This window comes from Peromyscus maniculatus, chromosome 3 (assembly GCF_049852395.1).
Source record: "Peromyscus maniculatus bairdii isolate BWxNUB_F1_BW_parent chromosome 3, HU_Pman_BW_mat_3.1, whole genome shotgun sequence".
Classification (NCBI taxonomy): Eukaryota; Metazoa; Chordata; class Mammalia; order Rodentia; family Cricetidae; genus Peromyscus; species Peromyscus maniculatus.
In genome coordinates this window covers 58164976-58182198 of record NC_134854.1, presented here as the reverse complement: position 1 = coordinate 58182198, position 17223 = coordinate 58164976, and the positions used below count along the sequence as shown (strand labels likewise).

The 17223-nt window shown below is 41.2% G+C and overlaps 1 protein-coding gene across 2 annotated transcripts in view; it reads right to left on the bottom strand.

Annotated features, from left to right (window-relative positions):
- Positions 1-17223, bottom strand: part of Chchd3 (coiled-coil-helix-coiled-coil-helix domain containing 3) — a 281206-nt gene that overhangs the window by 212597 nt on the left and 51386 nt on the right. For both annotated transcript variants that reach the window (XM_042273011.2, XM_042273012.2), the window contains exon 3: positions 12377-12458. In XM_042273011.2, coding sequence (XP_042128945.1) covers positions 12377-12458 — 82 coding nt within the window. The remainder of the gene's footprint in view (positions 1-12376; positions 12459-17223) is intronic.

Here is a 17223-nt window from a genome sequence, read left to right as displayed (position 1 = left end):
GGTGGCTAAAGCCTCTCTGTGCAGTTGAGAAGAGTAAGAGAGAGCCCACCATGCAAAACATGGGGTCCAAGTACTCTGACCAATGAGCCGTGGGCATACACAAGATTGGCATCAGATGCAGCTGGTGTGTTCAAGGAGAGGGCAGAGAAACTACTGGAAGAAAGCAGGAAGAATCAAAAACACCAAAAGAAAGGTTTTGGACTTGAGGGTGATGCTAGTTAAAAAGCCACTAGAAATGTTTTAGTCAAAGAAACAAAGATAGAAACTACATTTTTAAAGCACACTAAAACTACTTTGGAGAGAAAGAAGGGAGAAGGAAGAAAAAAGAAATGAAGGAGGGCGGGGAGGCGAAGAAGAGCAAACTGGAGGACAGAGTGGCTCCCTAAGTGACCACGAGGTACAGTGAGAACCGGCAATGCCCTGGACCAGCACTTCTCAACCTGAGTACTACGGACACTTCCAAATGACAGGCAGCATGTCAGAGCACCGTGGCTGTCCTGCGCCTGTTCCACACCACTCCCTGTGTGCTGGGACAACTCAAACAACTGGTCAAATATCCCATGAGGGAAGGGAATAAAACCCCCCGAGTGAAAACCAGGTTACACTACAGCAGGATGGAAATAGTGAGGGGTAGGAGATTTGTAGTGTATTTGAAAGTTTCAGGGTTTTATTAATTGGAAGGAAGGCACAAGGAGGAAGAAGGAATCAAGAATAATTAGTAATCAAAATGCTTTTTGTTAAACTAATATTATTCACATTTTCATCAGCTGGAAGGAAGAGTTTTCTAAGACAAACCTCAAGCTACAAAGACTCACGTGGACAATAGTTTGGACTTCTTTAATTCAAAAAAAGAGAATTGCACAGTTGACAGATATATTTATAAAGAAATGCACAATTTCCAACAAAATCTACAGAAATATTAATCTTCACTCACTATGACAGTATTTTGACAGTTTTATTTCAAAATATAGTCCTCTGAATTAAAAAAACAAAAACAGTAAAAAAGTCCTTCTCTTTGCAAATCTTTTAGAACTAAAGTTCTTATTTCTTGAGTTCTAAGATCAGCAGAGCTGACCACATTCAAGCCTGCACACAAAGACCTTTAGCAAACCACCTCAAAGGAAGTGCAGGCGGCTCACACAGAGCCTTACCATAGGAAGAAGCGTCCCTGTGGGACCGGAACCAAGCCTGCAGCACAGCCCAGGGAAGCGAGGATGGGCCGTCCAACTCCTACCCTTTCTGGCAAGTTGACTATGTAGCAAGTGAGCCCTATGCTTTAGCCATTTCATCCACAAAGTGAGGACCCCCGGAAATCAGAATCAGCCTCACAGGAATACAAGGAGGACGAACAATCAACATGTACAAGTAGGTAGACCAGCAAAGTGGCTGAAACCGTGAGCTGTTACCATTCCACATGATTAGTTATTATCTTGTTTGTTTGTGTGTTACATACAGTCTCACTGTGTACCCCTAGCTGGCCTTCAATGTGTAATCCTCCTGCCTCCAGTACTATGATTACAGGCAGACACCAACTGCCGTGCCTGTCTGGGAACATATTCTTAAATGGGACTGAGTAGGGGAAACGTGGTTATGTAATGTCAACCTTGTTTACTTTAAACACGAGACTACATCACCCCTGGGAAAAGACTGGTGAATGGTATTATGGGAAAAGAGCAAGACAGTGAAGATGAGGCACATTTCTTTGGTACATTTTTCTACAAACCAATTGTATCTATGTTTTCAGTATTTTGAGAAATGACCTTTCTTAATCAAAGCAATTTGGTTCTGTAGAAATAACAGAAGAGTCACAGAAATTCAGTTGGATAATGGCTTTTTAATTAATAGACATTTCTCACATTAAATTGGTGGTTTCAGTGACTTTGGGGGTGGGGGTACTGTTTTGATGTGGTTTGGTTTTAATCCATCAACCCCACCAGGGAGGCAAAATGAAATATAATTTTTGGTTTTTTAGGAGACTTTTATTTTGATAGAATCAGTGCTCACAAAATGGACCTGAGAAATAAGAACTGTAAACAATAAACAATATGTTTTGAGAATTCATGTTGGAACCTGAATTTAACTTGTTAGTTGAAATATTTACATGGCTAACTTTCATTTTTCTACTTTATACTTGATACTAAAATCACACTAAAACCATTTTAATGAGGCAAATTGAAAAACTCTCCAAATGAAATAGCTGGAGCCTGGAGGCTCTCAATAGTTTATGTGAAGGAAGCAATTGTAAATAGTGTATAACTAATAAATTGCTCTCGTGGTAAACTACATACACTTTGACGGAGGAATTCAATATTCCAGTTTCAAAGGGAAATTGCCCCAGCAGCTAACTTTGTAAATGATTAAAAAGCTAAGTTTGTGAACTCTTTGAGGCAGCTTTGACTTTCAGATGAAGAGCAAACAAAAAGTAAAGACAAGCACCATAAGCCCCAAGTCCAATCCAACAAGCACCAGCCAACACAAATAACAAGCCATTGGCCTTCTTCTCCTGAATCCTGTAAGTTTCCTGGGTTTTCCACCAAAGTATATGGAGGAACATTGAGGAGAAATAAATGCAAAAGGATGTCCACTTTGCAACCACTGATAAAAATCAACATCACATCTATCGAGTCCTGTTTCCTAGGGAAAAATGACAACCTCCCTACCATACAGGAGCAAAACTGCTCCACATTCAGCACACTGCGGGGGTACATGTGCACCTCACTGACCAGAAGTAGATCTTGATCTCTCAAGTTCACAAAGCAGGGGACTGGCTTCTTCAATATACTCTCTACTACACTATCAAAAAAACAGTCTCTATGTTAAGTTAAAGAGAACAAACAAGAAATTGAAATTGCAACCATTACTAAAAGAATTCACATAAACAAGCATAGACTAGAACAAGCATAGAACTCACGGGCTATAGTTTTCAAAGATAAGAGAAGTAGTCACTGCTCAAACAGAAAAACATGCCCGTGTTTAGAAATGTAAGCTGAAGTGAGATGAAATTGGAATGTGACACACAGCTGTATCATCTGAACTACCTTTCTGCTTAGGGCTCAGTTGACAAAAAGCTAAGATCAGGAGAGGAGGAGAGGAAAAGGAGAAATGCTGTCCCTCTCTGAACCTCTCTCCAGAGTCAAGAGCCTCCACCCAAAAACGTCACACTTTTTGACACTTCTAGCACAGCAGGACCAAGCAGATGGCCTCCAGAAAGCCCAGAACTGAGATCAGTCAGCCAGAGCTAGCCCCAGCTTACGGGACTGCTGCCTGCAAAGACGGGCTTCTGGACTTGAGGAAACATACACTGGGCTCCAGCTCACCCACCTTCTAAAACTAAACAGGGCACACTCTACCAGCAAATATTCTTTGCATAGAAAAATACATTCTTTGCTGGACAGTGAAGGCGCACGCCTTTAATCCTAGCACTCGGGGGGCAGAGGCAGGTGCATCTCTGAGTTTGAGGCCAGCCTGGGCTATGGAGCAAGTCCCAGGATAACTAGGGCTATACAGAGAATCCCTGTCTAGAAACACCCAAGGAAAAATAATAATAATAATGTTCTTCATGCTATAAATGTGTTTCCTGAACAAAACACTAAGGTAGCAAGAGGCCTGCAAAGATGAAGCCCAATTCTCTAAAAAGAAAAACTGAGGAAACAGAGCAGACAGCTCAGTCCATCGTCTTAGCTACAGCCAACCTGTATCAGCATCCACCCTGGATTTCCTTTGAATATGTGTTTATACAATGACGACAGACAATGGGCTACCATCACCTCAGCAATGGACTAAGCACTGCGTGAAGTCCAGTTCTTGCCTGCTCTGCTACAGTCTATCCCAGCCACCTATTCTGATAAAAGTAATAATGCTTTGGACAACCATTAATAGATTTAAAAAAATAATAAATTATACCAAGAGTGCATTATAGTTTTCGCCCCCACTAGGAAGGGAGGGAGGGAAGGCGGGAGGGAGGGAGGGAGGGAGGGAGGGAGGGAGGGAGGGAGGGAGGGAGGGAGGGAGGGAGGGAGGAAGGGAGGAAGGGAGGAAGGGAGGAAGGGAGGAAGGAAGGACTACTCCAGATAATAGAGACACTTCAACATGACCAACAGTAGAATATGGAGAAATTATTTCCCAGACACTTCCACACAGAGAAACAAAAAATTACTTCAAACACTATGCTTTATGAGAGAAAACACTGTAATTACTGTCAAGAGAAACATCTGAACAATACATGGTTGAACATCACTGCTGCAATTACAAGTAAAAAAGTTACAGATTTTGATGGCATGCTTGATTGACTTTGGTTCTCCGGCTTGGAGATTCTTGCCATATGAAAACAGCTTCTGAAATGGGACTCGATCAGGATTCCACAGCAGCAGAGTTATCAACAGAAGAGAAATTGAGTTTGGAAAGGATGAAGAGATGCATAAGTTTAAGAGTGGACTATCCACCCTTCTATAACTGTTCATTATAAAAACAAGGAAGTCGCCGGGCGGTGGTGGCACACGCCTTTAATCCCAGCACTCGGGAGGCAGAGGCAGGCAGATCTCTGTGAGTTCGAGGCCAGCCTGGGCTACCAAGTGAGCGCCAGGAAAGGCGCAAAACTACGCAGAGAAACCCTGTCTCGAAAAACCAAAAAAAAAAAACAAAACAAAACAAAAAAAAACAAGGAAGTCCCACTGAAGAGGAAAGACAGCAGTGACAGGTGGCCTAGGACACAAGCAGTACAGGAGAGGTCCTTCCAGCATGGACTCACTGATGGCTAGAATATGACCTCCTATGGCATTCAGAATGAGCAGGGCTTTACCTACCTGGAAGCATAATGGAATGAAAATGTGTAGGTATAAAGTTATGACAATGCAGGGAAGAAAGAAAGAGCTAAAAATGAGATTAAGAAAGACAATGATCTACAGTAGCAGGTTTTATACCCAGGAGGATCCCATAGCTGTACACAAAGGGCGGGCGTTTCATGTCTAACAAATCGCTGACCTCCTGAAAGTGGTCCGACATGGGAGACACAGCACAACTGCTGCTGTGCTGACCCAGACCTTCCCTGAGTCACTGAATAGGAAATGTCTCAGCAAATATTTGTAAATCAGAAATTCTCCTGTCCATGCCAGGTGGAAATGACGTGAAAAAGTGCTGGCTACAAACTGACTGCTCAAGGTTCCCTTCAAACCTCACTTTATGACAGGCCTTGACAAGTACTGATTCTCAACAGTACCTGCCCCCAGTTTTTTATTTCTTTAAATTACTACATATCTACAAATTGCATATAGGTTAGTTATAGTTTTTATAATTTTATAATTTGTGTCTATGACAGAAAAAGAGTATGAATATTACACTAAATTAAAATAAAAGTTTGAGTCTTTGGTAAGTGTCAAATACAATTTAATTTTGTTTCTATTTTAATACAAGATATACATATACATATGCAATACTTAACCATATGTATTAATATTAGTAACTTTTTACTACTACAGAAAATATCTGAAGCAAGCCAACTTTATTTTAAAAAGCTGCTGCATTAGCTCACCATTCTGGAGATTCAAGGCCATGGCACCCAAATTAACTTCATTCTTCTAACACTACAACTGGCGGCATCTCAGCAAGAATGGACACGAAACAGGGAGTGGCCTGGCTTGGCTTGCTTTCACGGCAACTCACTCCTACAAGCACTCGAGGGTCCCAGGAGAGCTGCCTTAGCCACTCGGAAGGGTGTGATGGGCAGTGCCTCCCTCCTGCCCCCACCACACCCTATTTACACACCTCTCTCTAGGCTCCTCCCAAAGCTTCAGCACCTCTCCCCTTAAAATACCAGAAGCCAAGTCTCCAACACAGGAACACGCAGGGGACAAACCATACTCAATCATGGCACTGTCCCTTCCAGAAAGACAGTTTGTGGTCTGTACTTTTCAGGCCTGGTGACTCATTCAACTGAAAAATGTGAGCGTTTTCTACATTAGAGACACGATACTCCAGTATATAGCTACGTACATAGTTTAAACACAACTATAATTCACAAAACTGTTTATCCAGACAACTCTCCCCTCGCTCATATTTTAGCTTTTTCCTTCAAAGGCTGAATGTATCTAATAAAATAATTAAGAAAAAAAATATTAGAATGGATTAGAGAGAAAGTAGCATCACTATGAATTTCACTATCATGAGGAACTAAAAGATACAAAAACATTTTAAGCCCTATTTCTGGCATCCATACCACTATCAATGAAAAAAAATAAGTTAACCATTCTATGCTTTAAAGAAGACACCTGATAAAATTAATGACTAATGTATTAAACTAAATTAAGACTCACAGATCTAATGTAATTTTTCAAACTACTAAAACTGAGGACAAATCTCAGCTGACACCCATTTAAAAACAGCAGGCAGGTACTCTCTCAGTTGACGGACAGCTGGCTGCACCACTGGGTGGCTACTCCCTTTCTTCTTGATTTCTTGAAGAAAGGTTATTAAAACTAAAATACTCTCAGTTGCTTTTATAGGTAAAGAGGTCAAATTCAAATGCCAAGGGTCAAAGGTCAGCAGCCGTCACATTTTACTTGCTGTCGGAGATTGGCTTTTGGAGGCAGGACAAGGGGAAAAGTAAATCCTATTTTTAAAAGACTATGTTCAAACTGTAGCGTATTATGTCCTTGTGACATTGGCCTGCTGGTGCTGCCAACACAGTATGGTCGACTTCAGCCTACACATACAACAGGCTATCAGAGCAAAAGCAGGTTGTCTCCTCTGGACACCCAGCAGCAGGCCAAATGACTGTTCTATTTATCAGATGTTTTGATGAACAAATGTATGATTCCAAATTAGACAGAAGAATTTCACCATGGAGGCTCATAATCAGCAGTTCGGGAGCATAATCTTACTAACTCAGCGAACCACTCCAGTAGACCCTGGATCTACAGTACAGTGAATGGAAAGTCCATGTAGATGTAGTTGTTTGGTTTTGTTTTTTAATGAAAATATAACATAAGTTGCTGCAAAACTTATATTTAGCTCTGTAGACAAATTGCTAAACGGTCTTATTAATTTAAAAAAAAAAAAAAAAAAAACTCAGGAGCCAGGTATTGGGGTGAATTCTGAAAGATCAGAGAAGCAGAACAAGCCACAGGTAACCTCACCTCGCCAACCTCTCAGCCAATCCTGTTTCCTCAAACTGGAAGCCTGTGAGTCCTCATCCAAATGGATGTCAGCTGAACTGTTGCTAAAAAGCCTAAAAGCTTAAAAAGTCTCTAGTTTCTGATCCTCATGCCTTATGTACCTTTCTGCTTCCTGCCATTACTTCCTGGGATTAAAGGTGTGTGTCTTTCCCAAGCAAGACATGAGATCTCAAGTGCTGGAATTAAAGGTGTGTCATCATGCTTGGCTGTTTCCAGTGTGGCCTTGAACTCACAAAGATCCAGATGGATCTCTGCCTCTGGAATGCTAGGATTAAAGGCATGTGCTACCACTGCCTAACCTCTATGTTTAATACAGTGGCTGTTCTGTTCTCTGACCCCCAGATAAGTTTATTGGGGTGCCACAATATATCAACCACATTTCCCTTTTTTTTTGTTTAAAATTTAACAAAAGTTGTAAGTAATATAAGAAAAAGTATATATAATATATACAGTCAAGAATTATATTAACAATGTCTAGTCCATTAACATAGCTCTGTTGTCACTATGGCCCTAATAAGAAATTTCTCATGGGGAAAGGCAGCATTAGATATAGAGGAACAGAACCTAAAAGAGGTGGGGGTAAACTCTGAGTGGCTGAAAAATCTTTGGCTTCTGTGATTCTGTCTAAATGCGTGTGCAATGACCAGTCAGACCAGCAGAGAGGGCATATGCTCCAGGAGGAAGGCAAGTCAAGCCGCCAAGGTGCATACAATCTGATAGAGCTCATGGTCTGGCGTGCAAATGGGCTGATTTCACCAACACATATTTCTCCACACCTTCACATGCCTAAAAGTACCTCTGGACTGCAGAGCAGCCGTCTTGCCTCACGTGTCATTACGCGCACAGAGCATCAGAATTTGCAGAAGTGGTGTCAGCAGCTTGGAAAACTCCTGGGAGTGGCAGTGGAGCAATCCTTTAAGGAAAGCTATGGTACCAAGTGCTGTGGGACGGTCTGTATGTCAAATTGCTCTGATTGGTCAATAAATAAAACACTGATTGGCCAGTGGCCAGGCAGGAAGTAGGTGGGACAAGGAGAGAGGAGAATTCTGGGAAGCGGAAGGCTGAGGCGGAGAGACACTGCAGCCGCCACCATGACCAGCAGCATGTGAAGATGCCGGTAAGCCACCAGCCACGTGGCAAGGTATAGATTTATGGAAATGGTTAATTTAAGATAAAAGAACAGTTAGCAAGAAGCCTGCCACGGCGATACAGTTTGTAAGCAATATAAGTCTCTGTGTTTACTTGGTTGGGTCTGAGCGGCTGTGGGACTGGCGGGTGACAAAGATTTGTCCTGACTGTGGGCAAAGCAGGAAAACTCTAGCTACAGCCAAGGATTTGACGGAGTAGAATATGACACCATGTGGGAAAACAAGACATCAAGACTGAGCGTTCAAAAGTGAATCAGGTGAGTGAAGCCCAGTGTGCACAGGCCTGGACAAGGCTTTAGCCCTCAGATCTCACTACTGGAACAACTGGCACTTTAACCAGGGGGATTCCTGTTTGTTAGGGACAGGAGGCAGCAGGGAGCCAGTCCTGCCAACTGTAAGATGCTTAGCAGCATCTCAGGTACCATCTACTAGATAAGATTTGACAAGTATCACAGCCAAAAACATCTCCAAACACTGTCAAATGTCCCCCTGGAGACCAAAATTTCCTGAGTTAAAAGCCACCACCTTAACCAATTTATTTTGCTTATGAATACACAGGTGTCATACGTTTCCTCAAAATTTAGTCTTAATGAGCTATTTCAATAAGAAACTTTAAGAGATGAACCACAATCATAATTTGCAGTCATTTTTTTCTCAGTAGTACATCTTGAAATCAATGGCATCTTCAATTCAGTGAAAGCCGACCACCCACTACCCACTCTCCTTTTAAGGAGCCCTCATCTGGATCTCCTGGTGAGCAATGGCTTCCTTTCTACTGCAGTATTAGCCAGTTCCAATCTTTCCTAGCCAATAGTTCTTCAGGCTTCCATTTTGAACTATCAAACAGGCTTCCTAAGTTAACCAGAGTTAAGGTTGGATCGTTCAGTCCAAAGAAATCTCCCTGAGACAAGGTCCTGAATTAAGCTGTCTTGATAGAAGACATTTCGGGATATTTCTCTGCCACAATGTTCACAGCCCATTACATTTTCCCTGCTTCTCTTCAGCACTCTGCACCTGCCATAGCAGGAATGCAAGTTGAGATTCCTGTATTTGCCTCTGGTTTTGTTTGTTTGTTTTGTTTTTGTTTTTCAAGCGTTTCTCTGTGTAGTTTTGGTGCCTGTCCTGAATCTCGCTCTGTCGACCAGGCTGGCCTCAAACTCACAAGAGATCCACCTGGCTCTGCCTCCCAAGTGCTGGGATTAAAGGCGTGAACCACCGCCACCCAGCTTGCCTCTGGTTTTGAATGAGCTTTAAAAATTGCCCAAGGAAAAGGCTACACTTTAAAAAAAAAAAAAAAGGTTGACCATTTTCACCTCACAGAAATAGGAAGTACTTCAGAAGAAAGGGTATACCATGACTGAACAATACACAATGTGCATGTCCATGGAAACATTACAAGGCAATCCATTAGAACATCCAATGCTTTGCATCCATTAAAAACTAGTATGGGAAGTTGCCATAATAATTCTATAAAGGGAAACATCACAATGGAAATTGATTCCAAAGTCCTCCTCAAACAGATGTATTTGAAATTTACTCATCTGTGCGCCTAGGCTCAGCTCTCTTTACTCATCTGTGCGCCTAGGTTCAGCTCTCTTTACCCATCTGTGCGCCTAGGCTCAGCTCTCTTTACCCATCTGTGCGCCTAGGTTCAGCCCTCTTTACCCATCTGTGTGCCTAAGCTCAGCTCTCTTTACTCATCTGTGTGCCTAAGCTCAGCTCTCTTTACTCATCTGTGTGCCTAGGCTCAGCTCTCTTTACTCATCCTGGTCAGCAGGACTTGTGCAGGTGACAATGCCATGGCATAGAGAACCATTCTGAAGAAATGCTCACAAGCCTTTATTCAAATTTAGGCAACAGATGACAATGCATCAATGTGCTGTCACTCCAAGATGCTGCTTTTAAAAGACTGGACTGAAAACTTTCTTAATGCTTGAGCTAAAGTTTCTTCTCTGGTGGGAAAAAAAAAGGAAGGAGGGAAAAGAAAGTTATTGATTCTTCCCCACGTGTCAGATAGGAGAACACACACTTTTTGCTAAGATTTGACAGCTGGGGGTTGTCATGAAGAAGGCTTCAAACAAAACATTTTTAAAAAGAAAAAAATAATGTAAGAGCTGTACTACCCTCTCTGCTCTCTGCAGAGGTGACAGAAAATAAACCCTTTATCAATAGCCATTTGTCCAGGCTACAGCTAGGTGCCAACCCCATTCCACATGAGATATGAAAGTGGCCCTCACCAGCACCTTTTATTCATCTCATCTGCCATTTCCCTTTCATGGGCCAGAGCAGAGCACATAGGAGTCAAATAATGAAGGGAAATGCACACATTCAACCGCAGTGAATGACTCGAACAAAAAGCCTGCACCACATGAGAATAAAGGAAGACAAAAGACTCCTGAAATATAGTTAGCAAAGTAAACATAAATTTAACCCCCCAAAAAAATCCTTATGAAAATAAAATTTAATTAAAGAAAATACAATTTCAAGCCAGCTATAAGGAATCCTACCATAATGTGCTGCTTTTATTTACTTCTTAATGAAACTGATATGATTTTTTTAATACTTAAACTTCACTATCTAATTATATATACTCCATCACCTAACCAACTGAATAATTATAAAGTGTTCCATAGGAAACCACTATATAGACACAGACCCTTCTGGCAGTGCTAATTAGATCTCAGCTTTCTTAAGCCTTTATCAATTTCCTCTGAAAATGGTGCACTTAATGGACAGCTTATATTCTTTTCCATATTTTGTATGGATACACTGCAAGTTAAAACTCATCAGCTAGGGGATGAAGGACCAGACAATGAGGACTCCATTCCAAGTCAAAGCTTCCTTCTACTAGCCTTATCAAATGAACTACAACTAGATTCTGAGCTCCTGCTCCATGGAGACATGTGTCTGCTGCTCATAGTAGAAAAATAACACATAACCACAATGCTCTATAGTCTGTGCAACTTTCAGAACCTGCACAGATAGGAAGCACTTGACTCTTGGGTTAAACATATTTGCACACTCTGAATAAGTACATACTTTAGATCTTTAAAGAGTAGTGCTTTTTCAAAATAAATGTGTGTGTATATAGTATCAGTGCTGTTTTGCATACTGTTTCTCTTACCTGTCCCCCCCAGTCTATGATTCTTACAAATTATTTGAAAAAGCAAACAGGGATCTACATGACTGTCTAGTGTTCCACTGAAGACCTGTACCATGATTCATGCATCACTTCCCCCAGGATGGTCTTGGACTACTTCCAGATTTCAATTCTATTATTTCAATGAGTATTCTTCTAGCTATTATTCCTGATAGTATTAATAATGGCCACAATAAAATGGGAGTATCTACATATAAAAAATGTATAATAAGATATGAACAAGTGGCTATTTCTGTACAACAGAGTTATAGAGGAGTTTCATTTTCACCTATGCAAATGTCCATGACATCTCAATTTTTAAGTGGTTATATCACTAATTAGTGCTATTTGTTAATCCAAGCACTATATGTGACATATGATATTCCTAATTACCTATAATAGTATCCATTTTCATATACAGTAATAGGCAATTCAATTTTCAATCTTAATCATATTCTTTTAGAGATTTAGATATTCTTAGGGAATCCTCAGAAACTACTTTCCATATACTGAAAAAACAAAGAACATGTAACAATATAATTCTTTAAAGATATGAAAAATTTAGGGCTCTACCAAGCACAACCCCAAAGCAAAACAGCAAAGTTCGTATGTTCAGCACATTGTGGAGTTCTGCCATACAAAAATCAAGTACTGTTGTTGTTTTGTTTTGTTCTTTACAATCAGCAGTTCAGAACATTTGTTGTGCTTGGAGAGTCACCCACATGTTGACTCACATCTGTCTGTACTTCAGTTTCAGGGGATCCAGTGCCTGTTCTGACCTCCACAGGCACCAGGAAAACAGGTAATGCATAGACATACATGCAAGCAAGGCACTCATACACATAAAGTAAAATAAGTAAGTCTGTTAAAACTACTACATATTACAAGTCTAGGCAAGCCTGTGGTTCCACGGAACTCACCGTCTCTGGTTTTCTGATTCCTTCTTGGCTTGCTCCAATGCCAGCTCCTCAGCCACTCTTCTTTTCAATTCTTCATCAGAAACTACAACAAAAAGTAGGAGGAGCTGAAACAAGGGGCTCACTAAAAACAGAAACAAGAAAAGATGGCTAAGATGGATCTGAACGGGCAAATTGTGCCAGGTGGTCAGTGTCTCCTTGGAACACCCTGAGCACTGCAGAAAGGGCCGATTAGTGCACTTCAGGAGGAATTTAATCAAGAGACCCTGGTGACCTAGAAATTTCCACACCTGCCAAAATGCAGAGTAAACTCAGGGAACTGCTTACTGCCCAGTGGGGACTAAACCATTAAGTGCAAGGCCTTAGTCTGGTAAGGCCTGTAAGGGAGGGGAGACTGTCAAGGACTTTAGACAGGAAAGTGATGCCAAATGCTCCCTAATTCAATAATTAAATAATTACACAAATATTTATTACAGAGCATGGAATATTTACATTTATGTTCATTTTTCCATAATTTATGAAATTGACATTTATGACTTTTGGGAATTTAGAAACCATATTTTCTGGGATATATGTTATACAAACTCAAGCGCCAACAACTGGAGAGAGACAGAGAGCAGTACTGAGCACACAGCTGGAGCTTACTAAATACCTGGAGACTTGATTGGCAACATCTGGCCTTTCCAATTAAAAGACTGTATACAATATGTCTTGTAAAGATTCTTACAGCTATAACAGTAAATAATGGACAAGTTTTACAGACTACTTTAAGAGTTTTCCATAAGAAATAAGCAAAACCATCTCTTCTTCATTAGAAAGCTACTAACTCAAATTATGAGTGAAAAGCACCAGAACCATTGGGAGGGTCTAGGAAAACACAGAGAACCTCGTCTTCTTCCTAATAGTTCCACCTCTGAAATGCAAGACCAGACAGTCTGTGTCTGCCTGCTACTTGTATACATTATTTGGTGACCCAGACATAAGAGAGATACACCTTGTCTCAGGGCATATACAAAATTTTACTTACAATGTGGTCCAAACATCTTTTTTAAATACGTAGCTGACACTAAGCAGTAACAGTGACTGAGTATAAAAGGTCTGAAGGCTGTTTCCCCTGGGCTATCGAGTGTAAGAAAACAATGACAGCACAAAGAACATCAGCAAGGAATGAAAAGAGGAGTCACAGAAAGGGGGAGGGGGGAGCCAATCAGAGTTAACAAGGGCTTGTACCCAGAGAATATGATATATAAAGAACTCATAGCCAAATGAGAAAAATATAACACCAAAAAAGAATAAAAAAGGCACTGCTTAAAAGCAGATAAGCAAAGCCAAAAGCATATAGAACACTGTTCATCGTCAGTCACTAGGAATATACAAGTAGTCCACAATGATGCACACACCCTCTGAAATCAAAAAGGCAGAGAGTGAAAAGTGGTAGAGAAACCCAACCCTTCATGCATTATGGATGGGCATATAAATGGCATCACTAGGGAATGAAATGGCACCACTACCTGGATAAGCAGGTTGGTAGTTTCCTAAAATCCTAAATTTGACCCAACAGGTGAATTCTCAAGTACTATATATGCTCAAGAGACCTGAAAATATCTACCCATACAAAAATTTGTTATGAAAATGTCTAACAATTATTTTTAATATCCCAAAGTAGAGATGATCAAAATGCGTATCAACTAATAAACAAGTAATCACAATATGGCATATCTATTCACGTAATTGTATAAAAAGAAATAAAGTCCAGTTACATGCTAAAACAAAGATGTGTGTGAAAGAACACATAAGTATGCCAGGAAGCTGGCTGGTGGCTGCCTGGATGGGAGAAAGGGGGAAAAGAAAAAAGACAGCTAGTGGGCACAGGTTATCTTCCACTGCTTTTGGTAGTGTTGATATGTGTGAATGTGTGTGCATATGCCCTTTGTAGTTAATTTTGTCTGTCTGTCTGTCTGGTTGGTTGGTTGGTTGGTTGATGTGTTTGGGGTGGGAAGGGCTTGGTGTATACTGGTTCCTTTTGGGTTTTTTAAAACAGATCATTGCTACGTAGGTCAAGCTGGACTCAAATTCACATTCCTGCTCCCTCAGACTCTCAAGAACCAGTTTGTGTCACCACAAAAATCTAGAGGTTACTCCCCTAAAATACTGAAAATGTTCTAAACTAGACTGCTTGATGGCTGCACACAAACCTATACATAAGCTAAAAAACAACTGAACTGTTCACTTTAAATGATAAATCTACCTCAATAAGGGGTAGGTACAATATAAAACAGGGGCCAAGGAAAGGGACCAGCGGCAGCCTGTAGTCCCTACATGCTGGCAGCTGTGTCCTTGAGGCTGCCCTCTAAGGGTTGTTCCCAACTCTGCCCTATCTCTGTTCTGTTTCTCCAGCCTTCAGAATGATACAGGAGAAAGACAGCCTCAACTCTGAAAAGGTCACACATACACCAGAAAAGTGTGTCTAAGGTAAAGAATTACTCTTGCATCCAGGTAAATCTTTTTTTTTTTTTTTGCTTGTTGAAGAGTTTTAAATAATAAAAATAATAGCAGAGAAAATGCAGGCAGTAATAGCTCAAAAAGGGAGTCTGATTAAGTCTCTTTTTCTATTAGCTAGACTTTGGATAAGCAAATAATTAATCTCTTTGACTTTTGGCTTCCTCATCCAAACACAAGCCTTGTGGATGAACTTGCCAGCCCTGAAGTTCTTAACTGTGCTCCATACAGGGGTGATCAACATGGCCAACTTCTCAGAAAAGCAAAACAATGTGAGAGAAACCCCTCTCAGGTTATATTTAGCGCCACCACAAGAACATCTAAGTAGTACTACCTGATCTAAATGCATCCTGAAGTCTGGCAGACCAGGGTGACCAACACACTGTCACTCTAAACCCCACAGAGGTTTCCTAGTGAGATCTGAGCTTGCTTTACCCAGCAGGGTTGCATAAGGGGATGACTTGAGCAGGTGTTTGGAAGGGTCTGCACTTGGCTATGCAGGATGTTTTGATCTAGCAAGGGGGAGGTCTTTTGTCCCTCCCCTTGGTATTGTTATAAAAAGCCCTTTAGAAGAAACAGAAGGGGCTGTTGTGTACTGATCCAGGTCCTCCCAAAGCTATCCCGTGTTTCTGTCTGTCTCGTCTCCGCTATCTTTCTATCTAAAACGGTTCTTATTCCTCTTTCCTCCTAATAGGAACCCTGTAAAAGGTGGGAGCTGGCCTCCCACACTAAAGATGCAAAGTCACTTCTCCAAGGGGAGTTCAAACAGTAGAACACTTTCCTCAGGTAAGATTTGCTAAGATTCTCCATCGAAACTCAACTCATCAATTAAAAGGAGGCCTCTGGAAGATCTCAGTATGCCAAGCCTAAATATGAGTCACTAAGATGAGTTTTCAACGTGAGCTGAGCAAAGTCTCACATTACATTTGGTTTATTGGGGTATAAATGACAAAATAAAAAGCATATATTCAATGTGATCATTTTATAGTCATGTAAATAGTGTAATGACTGCTACAATCAAATTAACACATTAGCCACCACACACAGTTGATTGTGTGTGTATGTGTGAAATAAAGTCTGGCCTTATCAAATCTCAAGTACAAAATAAAATATATAAATAAAGTCTCCATGCTGCATAGTCTGTCTGTCCAGAACTTCCTCATCCAGAGCAACCTATATCCACCATCTCCCAATGCCCACCCTCCAGAACTTCTGCTCTCTGCTTCTGGACTCCACAGGTAAGAGAGAATCATGCAGTGTCTGTCTTTCTGCATCTGACTCCTTTCACTCAATGCAATGACACATCTTCATAACTCATTTCTTGTCTGTGACATTGGGGCTTTCCTTCCAGGAGAAAGGCCAAAATGAGCAGCAATGTGATCAGCTGGAGCAATGAAGTGGCATTACCAAATGGTGCCCAGGTAGGTGGATGACAACAAGGCCATGCAGCTAAGACTGTGCAGGCAAAGTGCTAAGGGGAAAGGGAAAGGCAAACTAGAGGGCTGCTTTTTTTCCCCAATACTCTCTGCCTGTCCTACTCAGCCCCCACTGCCTGTTGTGAGGCAAGAAGCAGGAGCAAATGGATTAAAGGTGGCATAATCTAGGCAGGCCACAGGGGAGGGGAACCAGAAGCAGGAAAGTACCAACAACAAAAGGGGTAAGGACGCTCTAGAAGACATCACTTCTGGTAAAGGCAACAAAACGCAGCTCTCTAATGTCCTAGCTATTTCCAAGAAACAGGGTAGGAAAAAATCATAACTTTTGGTCTCAGGGTCACAACTGGAAAAGTAATTACCTAAGCTAGCATCAGATTTTAAAATGACAAAAGGTAACTCATGACCTAGCATAAAGAATTGAGAATCTACAACAGCGATCGAAGCACAGGCAGAAAATAAGCTAGTGTGGTAACAGCTCCTGAGCAAACCTAAACTTCATGTTATTTGTTTTTAAATCAATAGAATACAGAAAACAACAATGTATTTCTTCTGATAGGTCAGATCCAAAGCGCCGAGGAGAAAAAGATACAGCACTCAGAGCCTGCTATTTAAAATGGCCTTCTCCAACTCTCCAGATCAGAACATTTTCTCAACTACAACTGTTATTAAACTAAAAGGTCAGGGTTTCAGGACCGGCCACTGTAAAAAAAAAAAAAAAAAAGAGGAAAGGCAACTTTGCCCATTAGCACTGTGAGCTCCCAAGCAGACCTGTAGGAGGAGTTGGTAAGGTTTGAGAGATGAGAACAGCTCATGCCATCTAAAGGAGACTGGCCTCGCAGAGCTACACAGGCTGTTTCAAGTTCACTGAGTATGGCTGGCCCTGGGGCTTTCACATGCATTCACACATCCCCTTTA